Below are 17,318 nucleotides of genomic sequence, written 5' to 3'. Positions count from 1 at the left end.
GTCGATGCCTGTTTTTTAAATAACAGTTTAACTCACCGTTTCTTTCGAGATTTGTACAGTTTCAGTTCCACTTAGTTCAGAAATTCTTCACGGTTCGATAAAAACAATGTAGGCAGGAAGCAATTAAATACTATGAATTTAGAATTTTTAAATCTGTAATCTATGCCGGAAATAATGCAACAGAATTTTTAAACGACTTCCACGATTACCTAGTTCCCAACATCCGTCGCTGCGAGATATTTTCGTATAAACGATTCATCCGAGAAATGGATTCGAACGTATCCTCGTACGATGTGCGTTTCCGGTCACTGGTACGAGCAATAAAGCGACCTGCAAGAGGTCGTTTTTCTCGTTAGTGTGTCACGGTGCCACTCCTAGCGGTACACCGCACACAAACACACATCGGTTCTTCGTTGTTATGCAAAGAACATTTTCTTGTCGTCGAATCAGCACGGTTTTTTCTCAACCAGAAGTCCACGCTACATCGCTCTTCTTCCTACACTGCGCTCTTACCGGCTTATCGTTATTCACGTGACTCGAGATCACAGAATGTGCAGATATTACAGTTCCACGAGTGATTCGCTTTTTAAGAGAGATCGAGCTCCATTTTCCAACGTGATATTTCGCCAAGTGCATCGGCCGGTCGTTGCACCGTCCGTTGCACTTTTCACGGTTGAACTTCCAGGTGGAGCGTCTCGTCGTCGCTAAATGTCATTCGTAACGCATCCTTGCAAATGCTAGCGTAATATACAGTAACGTTCAATTCCGGGTCGTTGCTTCGGCGACAAATAATTGACAATATGCTCGCTCCGTTACCTACATGCAGTTCCAGCCATTTTAAGAATTACAGATTAACAGATCTAAAAAAGAAGCTTACTAAATCTTAAAATATCCGAATCTAAGAACATTATACTAAACTGTTGGACGATGGTGTAAAGTAGAGATTATTTGGTCTATCAATTTAGGCGTAAGTTTCTCATGTCCAAGTTCAACGTTTGGATAATGATAAAAATCAATGTTTGTCAGACTATTTCGTAGTTAAAATCCCTCCTCCATGTGTATCTAACAAATGACCGATTTGAACGAGAACTTTCGGTATTCGTATTGTACGCTACATGACCAGTGTATGATCGTCTAATTGAATATTTTATATCGTGACAGACGTCAGTTAATATCTTGTAGTTACGGCTCGGCCACGATGGTGCTTCCACTTCGCGGTAGCCGTAATGAAAGACAATGCATACTAAACGCGTCATAGGTAGCTGTACCGGCGTGTTGTAACATCGCTGCGAGTCACAAACAACTCGACGAACGGAATGTGGCTCGCAAAGTTCGCGATTTCAAAGTCATTCCCTTCGGCATTCTCCTCGGTCTTTTCTCTTTTAACGCGAGAAACTCGTTTTTTCGGGACGCTATTGCTTCTCGAGCTTCTTTGTTTCGTCGCTTTCCGCGAGCGTTGAAAATCGCGTGGGTGGTGTCGAAGGTCCCGGAGATCTCGATAGGAGAGCAGCGTAGTCTCGCGGCGAGTCCTAAAATTCGCGAAATATTTATAGACCGCAGCTGCACAATCGCGTAGCTTTGTAGTCTCGTGAAAGCGAGCTTCCTCTCTTCGACCCCTTTATATTCGTATCTTCGTAGCTGATGCAACGTAACGGTGCGTAAAAACCGCGTGGCACTTCGGGTCAACGCTGGAAAAGATCATCCCATTAACGGTACACCCGCGACGTCCTTTGAATTCGTCGCGTGCCTCGCGACAACTCTCTCGCATAGAAAAGAGATATGTAGTTAGCTCGTGTACTCGACGAGAAACCAGGCAACCTCTATGCACCATGCGAATTACGAAGATGACAAGAAACGAGTACTCGTTTACTTCTTTTCGGGCAACTCCAAACAAGAACTGTAAATTACCATGTAAATTTATAGCTCGGTTTGATTACGCTACGAAGAACGCCGAGTCTTAAAAGCTTTTGCACGAGACACAGAGACGCACGTGACGAAAGAGAGCTCTAGGAGCTTCACATCGGTACATTGTTCTCGCTTTTAGCCTGCAGCAGCTGTAGTAAGAGACTGTTTCTTTCAGATGCAAAGACACCTTGTTGGACAACATAGTACACGCTTTTAGTGTCCACAAATCTTAAAGACCGTCGTTTAAAAAACAAAAAAATCGAGTACTGTTCAAGTCACACACTCAGCTCAAAATTCACGAGCCTCTAGGGTCCGATTCACACCCTGGAGAAACGATACGCGTGTCACGTAGCCGGTTCCACTTTCTCCAGCATGTGGTTGGTAATAGTCACTTTAAACGATGTTCAGGCGGACAGTGGTAAGGATTTTGGGGGTCTGAGTCGTTAAATCAGGCAAACATGGAATGGAACAGCTGTGAAAATTTGTTTTTCAGACAGGCAAGCGTACATATGTGTCTATCGCGCGTATTTCCCGAAGAGCAGCAGAAACGGACCGGTTTTCTTCGGTTTCAAGAGGCGGCGAGGGACGAAACCCTTGAGCCAGCCGACACCCTTGTCGACGTCTTCCCGTATACAAGGGGTTGTGCCTCGGCTTTGGTACTCTCTCTTTCTCTCTCTCTCTCTTTTTTCTCTCCTCTTCCTCCGCGATTGTGAGAAGTGGGCCGCTCGTGCGAAAGAATGGACACAAAAGGGACGGGGGTGCGAAGTCCGGGACGAATATCTTCGACTGCGCCTATCCGTGGATGCGAGTACACGTTCGCAAAGTTGTGTGCTGGATTCTCAAAGCTTCATTGTAACCGCTCCTCGCGAGAGAAACACGAAGAAGGTTGCTTGTGCGAGAGCCGCGACGAGTTCACAAGCGCGCACGACCGGCAATCGAAGGGAAAGAAAAGAAGAGGCCGGCCCACTCGACGCGCAAGAGGAAGAAGGGCGTGTGCTCGAATTGAGCCGTAGGTTTCTGTCCGCGTAGAAACAAATGTATGTACGAGGAAACCTTTTGAAGCGAGAAAGACGCTCCAGCCTCCGGGGATCCTTTTATGTCGCACCCCATCGGCCGATTTTATCTCCGCAACAGTTGCTCCGGACACCCGAGGGAGCGTAATTAGTGGATCGCGACGGATACCTTGACTCTCGGCAATTATGGGGGACTTCGACGTTACGGGGAATAATAGCATTTCAATTCACGATGGGTTGTAATAGCGGGACAGGCTTGGCAATACGGGATAGGGTAGAATCGAGCAATCTGTTTCGCTGAACTAGGCCATTGCGATTCAATAGAGCTATCCAAATCACCAATAACGTTCCGCGTGATTATCGTTTAGAGAAAATAGGGAAAGTCACGCGATCGTAGAATATTCCAAGAATTACGACATGGAAATCCGATAACCGGTCTCCGTAATAATTCCACGGGACAATAACGTAAACAGGACGCGCGATAGGGCCCAACCACGTGGTCGTTAAGTCCGCTGTGCGTAAATCATCGAGCGTGCACGAGGCCCGGATAGGAAGCGTCGTGAAACTCTGACGCACATGTCCCGGATACGGGGTCTGGGTATGACGTGGAAAGAAAAATACAGAAAGCTGGCGCGCGCGCTCTCGCTCGCTCGTTCGTTCGCCATGTCAAAGTATCGTGGCTCTAACGAGGATGGGGGTTTAAGGCTGCGGTCAGAGACTTGGGAAGTCGTACATTCGCGACCGCAAGAGAAATTAAATCTACCAAGTTATTGCGCGGAATGTTTCAAGTCGTCTCGTACGAATGGCGAACGAACGACCGAGAACACCGAGTATTCTCGGACGAAAAAATAGAAGGAACGCGCGAATGGTGTTTCTATGTTACTGTAAAGCAAGAATTTATAAGAATGAAAATTCTAACGGATTGCTGTAAATTTGTTTCAATTTTTCTTGTTGATTAGATCGAATCTTAAATAAACCCATATCTATGTACAGAGAACTTTTCCGCTGTTCCATTGATCAATGCTCTGATAGATCAATTGAGGGGGGCCTATTATCGTTGCTCTGAATCTCCATCCGGAGAATAATCCCCCCGATATATTCCACCCCAACAAAACATTAGGGGTATTTTCTGTTTCCGGAATCGCGAAACGGTCAAAGGGGCCGATGATAAAAGCAATAAACGCGCGTGTCTACGACCGCCATATCGTTGGATCTTCATTGATAAATTGAGGTTGGTTCGTCTCCCTTAAAGAAGCATTAAACAATCGACCCCCTCTGACCATCGGTTAACCGAACATGTCCATCTTCGTAACACCGTGGAATTAGCCATGACACGTCCAAATAAGAACGAAATAATTCTCCCAACGGCTTTTTCAATTTCCTATTCTGTTTGTTGTATGCAGATATCGCCATGGACTGGTCGGATCACGCGTTATGGTGGCCCGAGAGGAATCACTGGCTCACCAGAACGAGAAGCACTTTGGATCAGTATGGTGTTGCCGCGGATGCGCTTCTCCACTTCACACCGATGCACAAAACTCTGAGAGTACAGTTGCCGGACACGCGTTGCCTCGACTGCAAGGTCGACTTCTCCGTAAAGACGTTCAACGCCGTGATTAATCTGTGCAAAGAACTTGGTGAGTCTCTCCTCTAGGAATTCCTCAGGAATAACCGACACCGTGGTCCTATAGGAAGATACGATTTAAAGATTCTATTTTTTCAAGATTTGAAACAACGACTTAAGTGTTTCTAAGTTGGTGGTTAATTGGCATCGAGACGTGTAAATCGGTTTGAAATTCGAAACTTTGATGGTGTTAAACGGGAGCTAAGGTCGGCCGTTTTAAAATGGAATTTCAGCATAGGCGGCCAGTTCGCACGACACCTAGCCGCGATGGTGCTAATTGATCCTGATAATGAAATAAAATTGTTAAATTCCCAGTCACGCGAAGGTCACGCCAGCCTTCGTGTCCGAGGCTGAGCATGGTTGTTCTAACGAGCAGTTTTTTTAATCAAGGAAGTGGTTCGCCGCGATAATGAAGGCATTGTATCGCGCCGCCTTGCCTTACAGTTGGAAGAAGAATTCTGCCGAGAAAATATTCTTCTGTAGGGCGGCACGGTAATTAATCGAGATGGTTTCGTAGTGTAACAAGCTCCCGCACCACGGGAAAACGACGCTCGATAGAAATTGCCTACTCGTGAAATTATTTATCCGCGTCACCGTGACGGTTACTACGTCTCGTTTCTTGTTTTTTGTCCACATAGCGGCGGACAGATGACCTCGCCGATAGCCTCGTGTCATACTCATAAATAGATATGGTAACGCATGAGCTCTTACGTACTGACGTTATTTTCTCGTAATAGAACAAATTACATATGGTAAAAATTATATGCAAACCGTGTATCATTTCAAAATAAGAAATATATGGAAATTAAGACATCACCGGTTGTAGTTACATCTTCGAAAGATTTCGGCAATGCAATGTTTTTAAAATAAATGTTTCCTATTGCAACGTTTAGGTATCAGACATCCAGAAGAATTATCGTTTTGCAAACCGCTTGAGTCGAATCACTTGAAATATAATTTGAAAGATCTTCCGGCGAAGAAGAAGATCGAGAATCAGAAGAACGGCCATTGGAACGTCCCCGCGGACACGAACACGTTCATCCCAGTGAGTCAGAGTCCCAGAGGATCGACGGGCAGTCTGGACCAGAGCAGCCCTTTCATGTGCGCGCCGGTCACACCCAACAACAGAAATCACAGCACGCCGATCAGCTCGCCCGTCTCGGTAAGTATGAATCTCTATACCGAACCACTAGTTGTGTGTATCGTGGATCGATAGGATCGGGAATATCAGAGAGAGCCGGACCGGACCTGTTATGGTAATAAATAATCCCCGATCGACCTGATTGCCACGGCTATGATTTATCGATATTGGCCTATCATTACCGCTTACGAAGTCGTTCATCTCAGAAAACTAATTTGCTTCTCGCGAGCGGCCCGTTTTTCCGGCCGGCGGTAGTCATTAGATGTATTTATTGCTCGACTACGAGCACGATCTCGCCTGTGCCAACGTACACTCACGTTTCGCTCTTTTGCCTGCGTTTCTTCCAGCAAACCGGTACCTGGAAGAGGAACAATAACTCGTCGGGTTTTGGTAGCACCGGATCGTTCAATGCGAACAATAGCACTATGAGTCTTGAGGTATTGAACGGTGGGCTGTCCGAGTCTCTAGCCCAGAGTCCGACCACGATCTCACCGGAGGTACGGGCAAAATTGATCAGGCCGAAGAACCTCGTGGAACGCGCCAGGATGAACGTGGCCTGGCTCGATTCGTCCTTGTCGATCATGGAACAGGGAATACGCGAATTCGACACCCTGAGGCTGAAATTCAAGTTCTACTCCTTCTACGATCTGAACCCGAAGACGGACGCTGTCAGGATCAACATGATTTACGAGCAGGCCAAATGGCAGCTGCACGCCGAGGAAATCGACTGTACCGAGGAGGAAATGCTCATGTTCGCTGCGCTGCAGGTATTTTTCTTACCGTTTTGGGTCTAACGACGACAACTGAGTCTTTTACTCTTTTCCGTTTGCGAGAATTTGCGCTGTAGCACCGCAACGGCCAACCGCTGCGCAATTGTTTACGCGACTAACGTTTTCACGATCCAAACATCCGGCGCTCGCCGACTGGATCGATCTATATATATCTACGTCCAGAGACGGTCTTGGCGAGCGGCAGACTGAAATAGCTGACGATGACACGAGACATCGCAGCGGAGGATTCGTTTCTAAAATTGTGGAAAGATCGGCATATCGGGACATCTGAAAATAGAAGCGCAGAAAGTAAGAAAAGTTTGCTCGACGATCGTACAGGACGTTTGCCCAATTAAAGACACTCGTCCGCCTTTACGATAAATCGCCTCCGCTCGGTTCTATTCTCCCATGCAAATCTCGTTTTCTTAAACCGATTAACAAATCGAGAAAACGTTGGCATCGTCGATCCGATACACGCCTACCGGTTTCTCCTATCATGCCGTGTCGTGGTTATCGGATTAAGAAAGAGGAAACTCCTATCTAAGGTAGAAACGAGGTGGACATTGGACACATTTGTATTCTGTGACGCAGGTGCAAGTGAATCTTCAGGCGAGCGTACCGCAGCCGAGTTACGACAGCAATGGCGCCTCCTCACCGGTCGAGGACGACATTGACGCTGCCTTGACGGACCTTCAAGTCACTTTAGAGGGCAGTAATATTAGTAATGGCCCCAGCGACATCACCCAGGTGCCCGAGTTGTGCGACTACCTTCGCTTTTTGAAGCCGAAGCGCTTCACCTTGAAGGCATTTAAGCGCTACTGGGTCACGTGCAGGGACCTTCAGCTGAGGCTATACAAGAGTCGGGAGGAGACGAATAGCACCGAGTCGCCTGCCCACGTGATCAATTTGCGTGGATGCGAGGTCACGCCCGATGTCCATCTCTCGCAAGGTCGTTACGGGATCAGGTTGGAGGTGCCCAGTGCCGAGGGCATGACCGAGATGTGGATCAGATGCGACAATGTGAGTACCACCCAGCCTCCGCCCTCGTCCTCGCCGACGTTCGCATTTGAAATTTAATTAACCTGCAATTAGCAACCATTAGATCAAGTGACTTTAGCGACTATACCGTCTCTGCGTGGGAATTACCGAGTTCTCTGTTGCTCGTTGCAGGAACAACAATATGCGAAATGGATGGCGGCGTGCAGATTGGCGGCAAAGGGGCGTTCTCTCGCAGATGCCTCTTACGAAAGCGAGGTAAACAGTATCACGGCTTTCTTACAATTGCAAAGGCCCGCCCCTGCACCTGCGATCAATCCCAGCGCTCTTGATATTGTGCCCGAAGATTACGTCGCGCCTAGATTCGCGAAGAAGTTCAAAGGAAAGGTAAGTTACTTGTTTCCGTAATTGTTCTCTTCGGGAATTGATTTCTTTTTTCTATATTCGTAGCTGGTTCAGAGGATTTTGGAGGCACACGCTAACGTGAAAGATCTGCCTCTAATCGAGGCCAAATTGAACTACATTAAAGCGTGGCAATCTCTTCCCGAGTATGGGATCTCTCTGTTTGTAGTTAGATTCGCTGGAAAGAGTAAAGACGAACTGTTGGGGATCGCTAATAATAGGCTGATGCGGATGGAGCTGCACAGTGGTGATCACTTGAAAACTTGGAGATACAATACGATGAAGGTGAGCGGATTTATCTGTATATAACTGTTAAGGACCTGGTATCTGTAAAGGACTTTGTACTATCGGCATCTTATTTACACAGGCATGGAACGTAAACTGGGAAGTAAAACATATGATGGTTCAATTCGAGGAAGAGAGTATTATCTTTGAGTGCCAGTCTGCAGACTGTAAAGTCGTTCACGAATTCATTGGAGGATATATATTCTTGTCGATGCGATCGAAAGAGGCGAATCAAACGTTGAACGAAGAGATGTTCCACAAGCTAACCGGTGGATGGGTTTAGAAACCAGAGGAGGAAAAATATTTCATTCGATAAACCTGCGACACTTATCGAATTGTTAAATTGTTTGTTATTCGTGAAAATGGAAACTCTGATCTGAGAAACAACGCCATATGTTGGCGGTTATTTGTAAAAAATACTTAAATCTATATCTAGACGTTTTATTATAGTATTTGTAAATAGAGAAATTGTATCGTCTGTATACAATTGCTGCTCTCGCGATGAGTGCATCTTTTATTTCACATAGGAAATGACTCGTTCTTGGTGAATTAATCATTCGCTCGAAGTACGAAATAAAAAGGGTGATTCATTGCAACCTCGAGATAAAAAATCGTTAGTAACACGCGCATAATAGCGAGTTATTTTATATTTTACAAATGAAACACGCATAAAATCGACCAGAGTAAACCACGCCTTCTGTACACGCGATGCTGATGATCCAGGCCATGAACGAATTAATATTTTTACAAGGATAAGCATGCTATATTTGAGTTGTCCTCTAAACTCAACCTCACTAGATAATATTCTTTTTGATTTTTTCGATCGCCTAGATCAATCTCTCTCAGGCAAAATATACGTGTAGTTTTAACATGAGGGGGTGCTATGCCGGGCGAGATTGACACAGAAGCGAGGACATATTAAATCGTGTAAATTATTTGTTGTTTTAGTGTAAACTATATATATTAAATATTATTTACTTGTACCGTTACTTATTATCTACTTATATTATGTCACGTTACCGAACGTGTAATCAAAAATTATAGTTTTGTATATTAATAGATGCTAGTTGTACAATAAACTTAATTATTATCATCCTCTTAGATTTATTCCCGATTTATATAGATCGCTATTCATGATATTATGCATTATTAAAACTGTGATATTCTTTATTAAAAGTATGCGTTATTAAAAACCATGTATATATCAACAATAATCAGCAATGTAAAAAAATATGTATTATAAACATTCGTGTGTTCGTCGACGTTCGACGCACGAACGACGCTGGTTCATCCTTGTCGGTCCTATGTTTCTTCATTCAATGGCAGACAACTGTGTATCTTTTCCCGCATTGTCCGTAGCATTTACGATGGTACCATGATTTTGATTCTCAGTATTCTTGAATGACGGTAATCCTCTTAGTACTACGGGTACGTTGCCACCCCCTGCAGCCCCTGCTCCAACTAAATTTCCTCCGCCTCCACAAGTCTGGTACAATGTAAATTATAAAAAACGTGGACGCATAATGTGTTGGAAATTTTATATTTGTTTCTTATTTAAGGTGAATCACCTGCGCGTGAATAGGCGGTGCTGAATGTACTAATCGACCAGTAAGAGATCCAGGTTTCTCTTTTTTCGTGCGTACCCATTCATGGCCTAGAACCCTTTCTAGCGTTAGCCTCAAAGTAATGTCTGGTTCCAGAATGTGTTTCACGATACTCTTTGCCAGTGCAGATACCGTTTCCCGCACTCGGGATCGAAACATCCAGTTCCTCGACATCTGATCCTTCAAAAGTTTCTTTAGGTTCGAATCGTCGAAGGGCATGGAGGCGTTTAGCATGATAAATAGGATTATCCCAAGGGACCAGACGTCGGCCAGTTTTGGGTTGTAGGGGGTACCGGAAACAACTTCCGGTGCAGCGTATGCCGCAGAGCCACAATAAGTCTCGCTGAGAACGCGTCTACCTTCGTGATCAACGCAGAATCTCGCAAAACCAAAGTCTGCAAGCTTGACATTGAACTTCCTGGATAACAGAATGTTCTCACATTTAAGGTCACGGTGGGCGATATTCTTCCCGTGGAGGTAGTGCAGACCGGAAGCCATTTGTCTGAACCAAAGCTTCGATTGTTGTTCCGGTACAACACCATTTCTTTTTACAAAATCCAGGAGGTCACCATTGTCCGCATAGCGCATGAATATGAAGACTCTTGGACCACGCTGCAATATACTATGCACCTGTAATTTTTTTTACCGACCGTTAAATAACGTATTGTTCCGTTAGTATTCTGGTCTTACTTGAATTATATGAGGATTTTCAATCTTTGTAAGGATTTCGAGTTCACGAGGAAAGAACTTGTTGAGGAAATCGAGCGGTGCTTTTTCTTTGTCGAATATCTTACAAGCTAATCGCAATTTCTTCGAGCTCGTTCCGTCCACATATTCCGCCAGGTGTACGGTCGCATACGAGCCCTAACATTTACAAAATTCCAGTTTGCCTCCGGGAATAATTATACGATAATATAAAAAGAATTCGGGTTACAAAAAATAAAAAGTATAAAGAATATATACTCGTCCTACGAAAGAGATGAGAACGCGGGAACGTTTGAAGGAACGTACAGAGTTTAAAAAGAAACAGACGACACAATATTGCAGAGCAAAAAGCAGGTAGAGGGGAATTGGAAGAGGTTAACGAACAGGTGGGGAATAGAGGGTTAGGGATAAATAACCTGTCCGATTTTTTTGCCAATAAGGTAGCCCCGCTGCTCAAGAGCGTTCACCTCCGAATTTCGGGGGCTGAGTTGCGTGGCCATGCCAGTGGATCTTCATTGGACTTTGGATCCTGATAACAGATAACTGGTTCTTCTTCTTCGTTACACACCTTTCGTCTCCTTTCGTTTCTTCGTACAGATAACTTACTTCCTTTTTATTCTGTATCGTGACAAGTTTCTCCAACTTCCCCCTTCGGGGCGCCTACCCGTATCTTCTTTGAACGTGATTCAATCAATTTTGTCGCCAGAGATGTAGCACTTCACGCTCCGCAAGGAGCCGGAGCACGCCTCGCTGATTATCACGTCGATGAACCCGAGTCGGGGAACCGTTCTGTCATTTCAAATGGCTGTGTACACTAGAATTTTGAGCGTCGACACCAGCTTGTACCTGGTACGGAACGGGGCAGAGGAAAAGATCCGTGTCTCATTCGAACACAGCCATAATATTCAAAAACAACAAACGATCGATTCTCGAGAGTGATCTCGCCATGCCTAAATTCGCTTTAAAAGTATATTCACGCCGCTCCTTATACACGTGGTATATTTTATAAAGATAGTTTTTGCTCCTAACTTCGTTATATACGTGTTTGATGTGAAATAAATCAATATTTGGATTTATTGATAATTTTTATTAAACGTTATTATACATTGCGTAAAAAAAAATTACGCAGCCGGATCATCACCTTTGGTGGTACGTGTGTAAATTAGTTGTGCATGATGCTGTACAACTTGCTTAATAAGTCCTTTTTGTTGCAATTCAATCAGTGCTCTCCTAGCAAGTGATCCACGAATTTTTAACCTTTCACTAACAATGGAGGGTGTGATCAATTTGTATTGTGGCACTTCCTTGAGTAGTTTTTCATATGTGCCTTTGTCAAACAAAACCTGATTGTTTAACTTATCACGTACTTTTCCCTTAGACCACTTCTATAACAGACAAAATTAAGAAAAGATTTAGTTATCTATCTAGATTCATTCTTTTAAACATATTTGTTTATAAAATATTATCAGTCTCATTAAATCAGCTTTTTACTTCCACTGTTCGTCAAGATTATAAGTTTACATCATTCAACATATTTTACAAATTAATCCATGACTTAAAACGACTATCATACAAACCTTCTTCTTGGCTTTGCCACCAGATCCACCTTCCTTCTTCTTTTGTGTTTTTTGTGGCTGCTTTGAAGACCCCTTAGTATCCTTTTTCGGAGGCTAAAATACGAAACAAAATTAGGTCAAATGTTCAGCAAGATATAAGTATTAAGAAACGATGTTGGTTATTAATCAGGCTCATTAAATCAGCATTATACTATCACAAAAGCAATCAAGAATAAGTTTTCTCATCATAATGATTTATTAAAGCAATTATTAATTCTAAATATAGAATAAATAATGTACTTTATAATACTGTTTTTCCTTTCAATAATATTTCAAAGTGTCAACAAAACATAGGGTCAAGAGAAGAGGTTAGAAATGCCATGTTTATGAAATCGAAACAAGTTCACATTCTGTATAATGAACATAAATTAATTTTGATCCTCTGAAATTAATTAAACAATATTCTAAGTAAACAAAATCGTCTTAGAATGAGATATCTTATTTGCACTGTATACACCATGTGGATGAAATCGTTCAGAAAGGTTATCCGTATATTCATACATTATACATATAAAACTTTCCAATTAATTTTCAAAATAATAACACTGCACTACACAGAAATGGGATCTTTAAAACATAGATGAAATTATTTTACGTAAGTACTATTAAAGTAGAAATAAGATTTTTCTCACAAGTACTCACCATGATGGCGGTCGATTCGGAAAGAAAAGGGAAATGAATATATTGCCATCTTGAATGCGTATCTCATTTAGTGCCCCCTACTTCACTACGTTAGTCAATGTTACTTTAAAAATATTTGAAAATTTAAAAAGTAACTGAATTATGGGTAGATAAATTAATCGTTTTATTGAAATTAATTTTTTCATTGTAAAATTGTTAAGATAAATTCATAAGATATATCATATGTATTATAAGTGACATCGAATTTATGTCAAATCTATTCTGTATTTATTCAATGATTCTAACCACTACCATAGAGAATCAATAACTTCGCGTGTGGTATGAAAATGGTAAGAGTGTCAGATAATTTCCAAATCACGAGAAAGAAGTAAATGTCAGGTCTATTCTGTCCTTAGTCAATGCTGTCGCTGTCAGTCACTGTCGTCGTCACTGACCACGACCACGACCACTGAGGAGTGGCTATAACGTGTGAAGTATGGCGCCACGCCGTGTGTTTTTGAGTCCCGGTTTTTCATATCTTTGACCCGCTGACAAAATGTATTCGCGCTAAGAATACTTTTTGGTGTCATTTAATTAACAACGAACGTCCATTTGTATTTAGTTTTATACAAGAAGGTATTCTTTTCTTCTCTTAACGTTACCTTATGTGGGGTTAAGATACCTTTCACCGTTCGAAACTAAGTGTCAATCGTGTTTTTATTCTGTATGTGTTACGTTATATACATGTTACGTACATCTTTATTATGTTACTGTGTATGTTAACGTTAAATAAATACAATAGAACTCCATTTGTCTAAGTGAAATTTTAGTTAATGACTGATTAACTGAACTTTTGTTGGTTGAATTTATTTATTTGACTTTGCACACCAATTATATGAACGGAGAAGAGTAGTGGATTTAATTGTTGAGTTGCTATTATTTGAACTATAATCGTATAAACTGTTTATCTCCTGACAAGTTTTATGCAGGTGAATGGAGTTTTATTGTACTCGGATGGAACAGCTGAAATGTTGACAACGTGGCAATTCATCGTAAACAATATGTTTCATTTAGGAAGTTGATTTCTGACATCGTTAATATATGCGACGAATAGATAAGCGAGAGTATCGTTAATCAGTTGTATGTTGGTCCGTGTATTGTCGACATATTTTTAATTTTATCATGTGAATATTTTTGTTGAAGTGCAAGATATGATTGTATTTCGGTTTATAGAACATAAAATTATTAACTTTCTTTGTATATTATGATAGTTTTCGATGCCTAGAATTAAAAGATGTTAGTTTTAATTTCAGGAATCTAGCGGTCCCAAAGTTACGTGTATGTAAAGTTGAGCATTTTAACATATTTTAAGTACAAGTTACTTTGACGCCATATTTACTTCTATCCATGATCCGTCCAATCATTGGAGTCGCTGGCTGTATACAAATGCACGTGGGTGACAGTCATTTTGCGGCGGGATTTTGAATCGTGAGTCTTGAATTAGATTTCGATTACACTAATAATACAATAATAATATTCGGCGAAGTTCAGTTTATCGTTCATCTGTGCGGGCCAATCAAATAATGGATAAAATGGTGACATACTAACCTGCAAAATATGCTAAAAATGTTTGGTTTTATATATACATAAATATTGTACTACTGGATTTCTAAAGTTAAGATCTACATTTTTGAATTCTATGTGCGGAAAACTATCAGATGTCAAAAAGAAAATCAATAATTTTATGTTACCCAAAACCAAAGTTAAGCTTAAGATTTTTTGTTTAAATGTTTCTGTTAAGATATAAATATAATTAAATAGGAAAAGGTTCATTTGAAAAGACATTTTTTCGTAAAGTATAATACAAAAGTTCATTTTATTAAAAAATAATTTTTTTTATTTTTAGGATAAGCTTCATTACTGCAAACAAGCTTGTACCAGAGAAAATGCTTCCACTTTCGCACAAAGATTCAAAGAATCTTGGCAGCAGGATAAAGGAGAAGCTGCTGGGATGGAAACGTTTAATATTCTCTGATAAAAATACCAGGAATTTATTTTTATTTCTTTTATTGAATTTATCCTTTGCTTGTGTTGAATTAATGTATGGAATATGGACAAACAGTTTGGGTTTAATATCAGACAGTTTCCATATGTTCTTTGATTGTACTGGTTTATTATTTGGCTTGGCTGCATCAGTTATTACAAAGTGGAGAGCAAACGAACGATACTCCTATGGCTATGTTAGAGCAGAAGTTCTGGGAGGATTTGTTAATGCACTGCTTCTGTTCTTTATTGCTCTCTTCATTATGTCAGAAGCTGTGGAAAGAGCCATTGAGCCTCCAGAGATAAAACACGAAAGACTTCTGGTTGTGTCCATTCTGGGATTAATAGTTAATTTAGTAGGAATGTATGTATTCCGTCATGGTCATGGACATAGCCATGGAATGGGACATAGTCACTCTCATTCTCATGGAAATCAGGCACATTCTCACTTGAATCATAGCCACAGTCACGATCATCACGATATTGAAATCGATCCATCGTTCAGTGGTACAAACTCTCAAATTATGAAAGGAGTTTTTTTGCATATCTTAGCAGATACTCTTGGATCTGTGGGTGTAATTATATCAGCAGTGCTGATGCGCTTGTTTGGCTGGTTTATAGCTGATCCAATTTGTTCCATGCTGATCTCAGTATTGATAGTTTTAAGTGTGCTTTCCCTGATGAAAGATTCGTGGGAAATACTGATGCAAAGGCAACCAGCTGCATTGGACCACATTTTACCACAGTGTTATAACAAAGTGACTCAATTAGCTGGGGTATATAGTGTGCAAGATCCACATTTCTGGACACTGTGCTCAGATGTGTACGTTGGGTGCTTGAAATTGGAAGTTGCCAGAACAGTAGAGCCTAAATACGTTGTAGCACACACACAAATGATTTTCCAAGCAGCTGGAGTAAGGCATCTAACTATTCAGTTAGATTATGCACCTATGTGATCTATGAAAAGCATGCATGTCATAAAGTGTTCTTACAAGTGCTCCAAGACTGTATCTATTTGTGGAGTTTGTCAAAAGCAAGCAAGAAACATTGCACTCATGCAAAATATTCTTGCCATTTTAAAATTATGCAGATATCTTGTTTTAAGCAACAGTGAATATCATCTTGGGTTACAGATTATTTAAAAAATTTGTTAAAGTTAAAAGAAAAGAAAAAGAAAGAATAATAAAAATTCGCCACTCAGGATATCGATATTACTCTTAAGGATACCCCAATTTTATAAAATTAGCGCATTTGATTACTTGCATCCATCACGAACGAAAATCATTGATTTCATTTCTTTATAATTCTGTTGTAAATATAGATATTCGTTCATCCATAAATGCTAACGATATATACTTTTCCATCAAGTTGCAACTTATCTTTGTTTACAAGAACTTTAACTCTGTACTATCTATCGATCAAAAATAGCACGTCATGTTTTGTATTATCTACCGAAGTTTTTATATTAGAATGCATTTAAATGCATTTTGGAAGATCAAAGCTGCATTAAATTACATCTTTTTACCTTTGCAGGGCTAATTTAAGCCGTACCTATAAAAATGTTTCTACTTCGTCTTTGCATTGATTTATATACAATTACTATTCACGGTAAAGTTTAAACATCATGGTCAATTGTGCGCAAAATGAAGGACAAAAAAGAGATCATATTCGCACATAATTACGGTGGCCATAACAATATACAGACAGCTACAGACAGCTAGTCACTACTATACAGAAAGTGTGAAATATATCTTATATAGATATAACATTACAAAATGTAATATAAATCGATATTCTTACGTCTAAACGAAGTTGTGTTTTCCTTATAATTTGTCATATTTTCGACATATTATCCGCGTTAAGTAGATTCATCCCATTCGTGTTAAATATTTACGAATGGTTAACGCGCATAGTCAGTACATTTATATTGATGAAACATCATTTCTATAAATATCCGATAGACAAATTGCGAATAATATCAAAATACCTATAGCAATAGGAAGTTTCTTAAACGTTGAAAATGAAATTTTCTTCGTACATTTCATTTAATCGCATATAATTGAAACGAAATGAAGCATCTTCATTTAGAAAGTCTCATGTACCAACCATATTTCGCATTCACGAAAAGCGTTACCCATTTATTTTCATTAATGTTGTAATACATCTTTGGAAAAGTGATTATCAAATTAGAATTAACGACAGATTTGTAAGCATAAATTTTAAACATGACCAGAATATTCCATTGTAGTCAAGGTATATTATTTGTATACTTGAGATTGTGATGATGTAAGCCAAAATATAGATATTGATAAAATGGAATGGAACCTCATAGAAATTAATAAGAATAATTAGTATGAACGTAGAGAGGAATTTTTCTATCGAGTTTCTGTATTATCTTACTGTATACTGAAACGAACGCATTATTTGCAGCGCTATTCGATGAAATTACCACGGCGAACTATGTAATTTCTGAAATGAAAGCCAACGTTGTTACGTTTTATTAATATAATTGTATAAACGAAAAATTTAGAAGAGAATATCTTCGACATGGGCAAAGTGTAAATAATAAAGAAAAATACTTATAATAATCTCT

The 17,318-nt window shown here is 40.6% G+C and overlaps 4 protein-coding genes across 10 annotated transcripts in view; 2 read left to right on the top strand and 2 right to left on the bottom strand.

Moving 5' to 3' along the window:
• The window catches only part of LOC126921961 (unc-112-related protein-like), a 37,012-nt gene extending 27,783 nt beyond the window's left edge, over window positions 1–9,229 (top strand). For both annotated transcript variants that reach the window (XM_050734058.1, XM_050734059.1), the window contains exons 2-8: window positions 4,322–4,555; window positions 5,436–5,704; window positions 6,031–6,450; window positions 7,045–7,473; window positions 7,624–7,836; window positions 7,900–8,136; window positions 8,219–9,229. In XM_050734058.1, the coding sequence (XP_050590015.1) occupies window positions 4,322–4,555; window positions 5,436–5,704; window positions 6,031–6,450; window positions 7,045–7,473; window positions 7,624–7,836; window positions 7,900–8,136; window positions 8,219–8,419 (2,003 nt within the window). In that variant the 3' untranslated portion in view covers window positions 8,420–9,229. The remainder of the gene's footprint in view (window positions 1–4,321; window positions 4,556–5,435; window positions 5,705–6,030; window positions 6,451–7,044; window positions 7,474–7,623; window positions 7,837–7,899; window positions 8,137–8,218) is intronic.
• LOC126921982 (testis-specific serine/threonine-protein kinase 1) lies at window positions 9,221–11,362 on the bottom strand. Of its 2 annotated transcripts, XM_050734109.1 has the most exons (5): window positions 11,052–11,362; window positions 10,862–10,974; window positions 10,431–10,604; window positions 9,705–10,370; window positions 9,221–9,622 (listed from the first exon to the last, which is right to left on the bottom strand). In XM_050734109.1, the coding sequence occupies exons 2-5, from the start codon at window positions 10,943–10,945 to the stop codon at window positions 9,449–9,451; spliced, it is 1,098 nt and encodes a 365-aa protein (XP_050590066.1). In that variant the 5' UTR covers window positions 10,946–10,974; window positions 11,052–11,362; the 3' UTR covers window positions 9,221–9,448. The 2 variants fall into 2 exon arrangements, with proteins under 2 accessions (XP_050590066.1, XP_050590067.1); XM_050734110.1 differs by lacking the exon at window positions 10,431–10,604 and having other exon boundaries at window positions 10,862–11,362.
• Window positions 11,363–11,511: 149 nt separating this feature from the next.
• On the bottom strand, window positions 11,512–12,853 carry LOC126922000 (40S ribosomal protein S25). The gene is made up of 3 exons (XM_050734141.1): window positions 12,704–12,853; window positions 12,023–12,115; window positions 11,512–11,830 (listed from the first exon to the last, which is right to left on the bottom strand). Exons 1-3 carry the CDS (start codon window positions 12,704–12,706, stop codon window positions 11,567–11,569), a joined length of 360 nt encoding a protein of 119 aa, XP_050590098.1. The 5' UTR covers window positions 12,707–12,853; the 3' UTR covers window positions 11,512–11,566.
• An 88-nt stretch (window positions 12,854–12,941) lies between these two features.
• LOC126921983 (zinc transporter 7) lies at window positions 12,942–17,313 on the top strand. Of its 5 annotated transcripts, none has more exons than XM_050734112.1 (3): window positions 12,942–13,032; window positions 13,099–13,318; window positions 14,589–17,313. In XM_050734112.1, the coding sequence occupies exon 3, from the start codon at window positions 14,629–14,631 to the stop codon at window positions 15,679–15,681; it is 1,053 nt and encodes a 350-aa protein (XP_050590069.1). In that variant the 5' UTR covers window positions 12,942–13,032; window positions 13,099–13,318; window positions 14,589–14,628; the 3' UTR covers window positions 15,682–17,313. The 5 variants fall into 5 exon arrangements, with proteins under 5 accessions (XP_050590069.1, XP_050590072.1, XP_050590068.1 ...); XM_050734111.1 differs by lacking the exon at window positions 12,942–13,032 and adding an exon at window positions 13,996–14,170 and having other exon boundaries at window positions 13,040–13,318; XM_050734113.1 differs by lacking the exons at window positions 12,942–13,032; window positions 13,099–13,318 and adding exons at window positions 13,382–13,671; window positions 13,996–14,170.
• Window positions 17,314–17,318: the final 5 nt, after the last annotated feature.

This window comes from Bombus affinis, chromosome 11 (genome assembly GCF_024516045.1).
Source record: "Bombus affinis isolate iyBomAffi1 chromosome 11, iyBomAffi1.2, whole genome shotgun sequence".
NCBI lineage: Eukaryota > Metazoa > Arthropoda > Insecta > Hymenoptera > Apidae > Bombus > Bombus affinis.
This window is presented reverse-complemented; position numbering and strand designations above follow the sequence as displayed.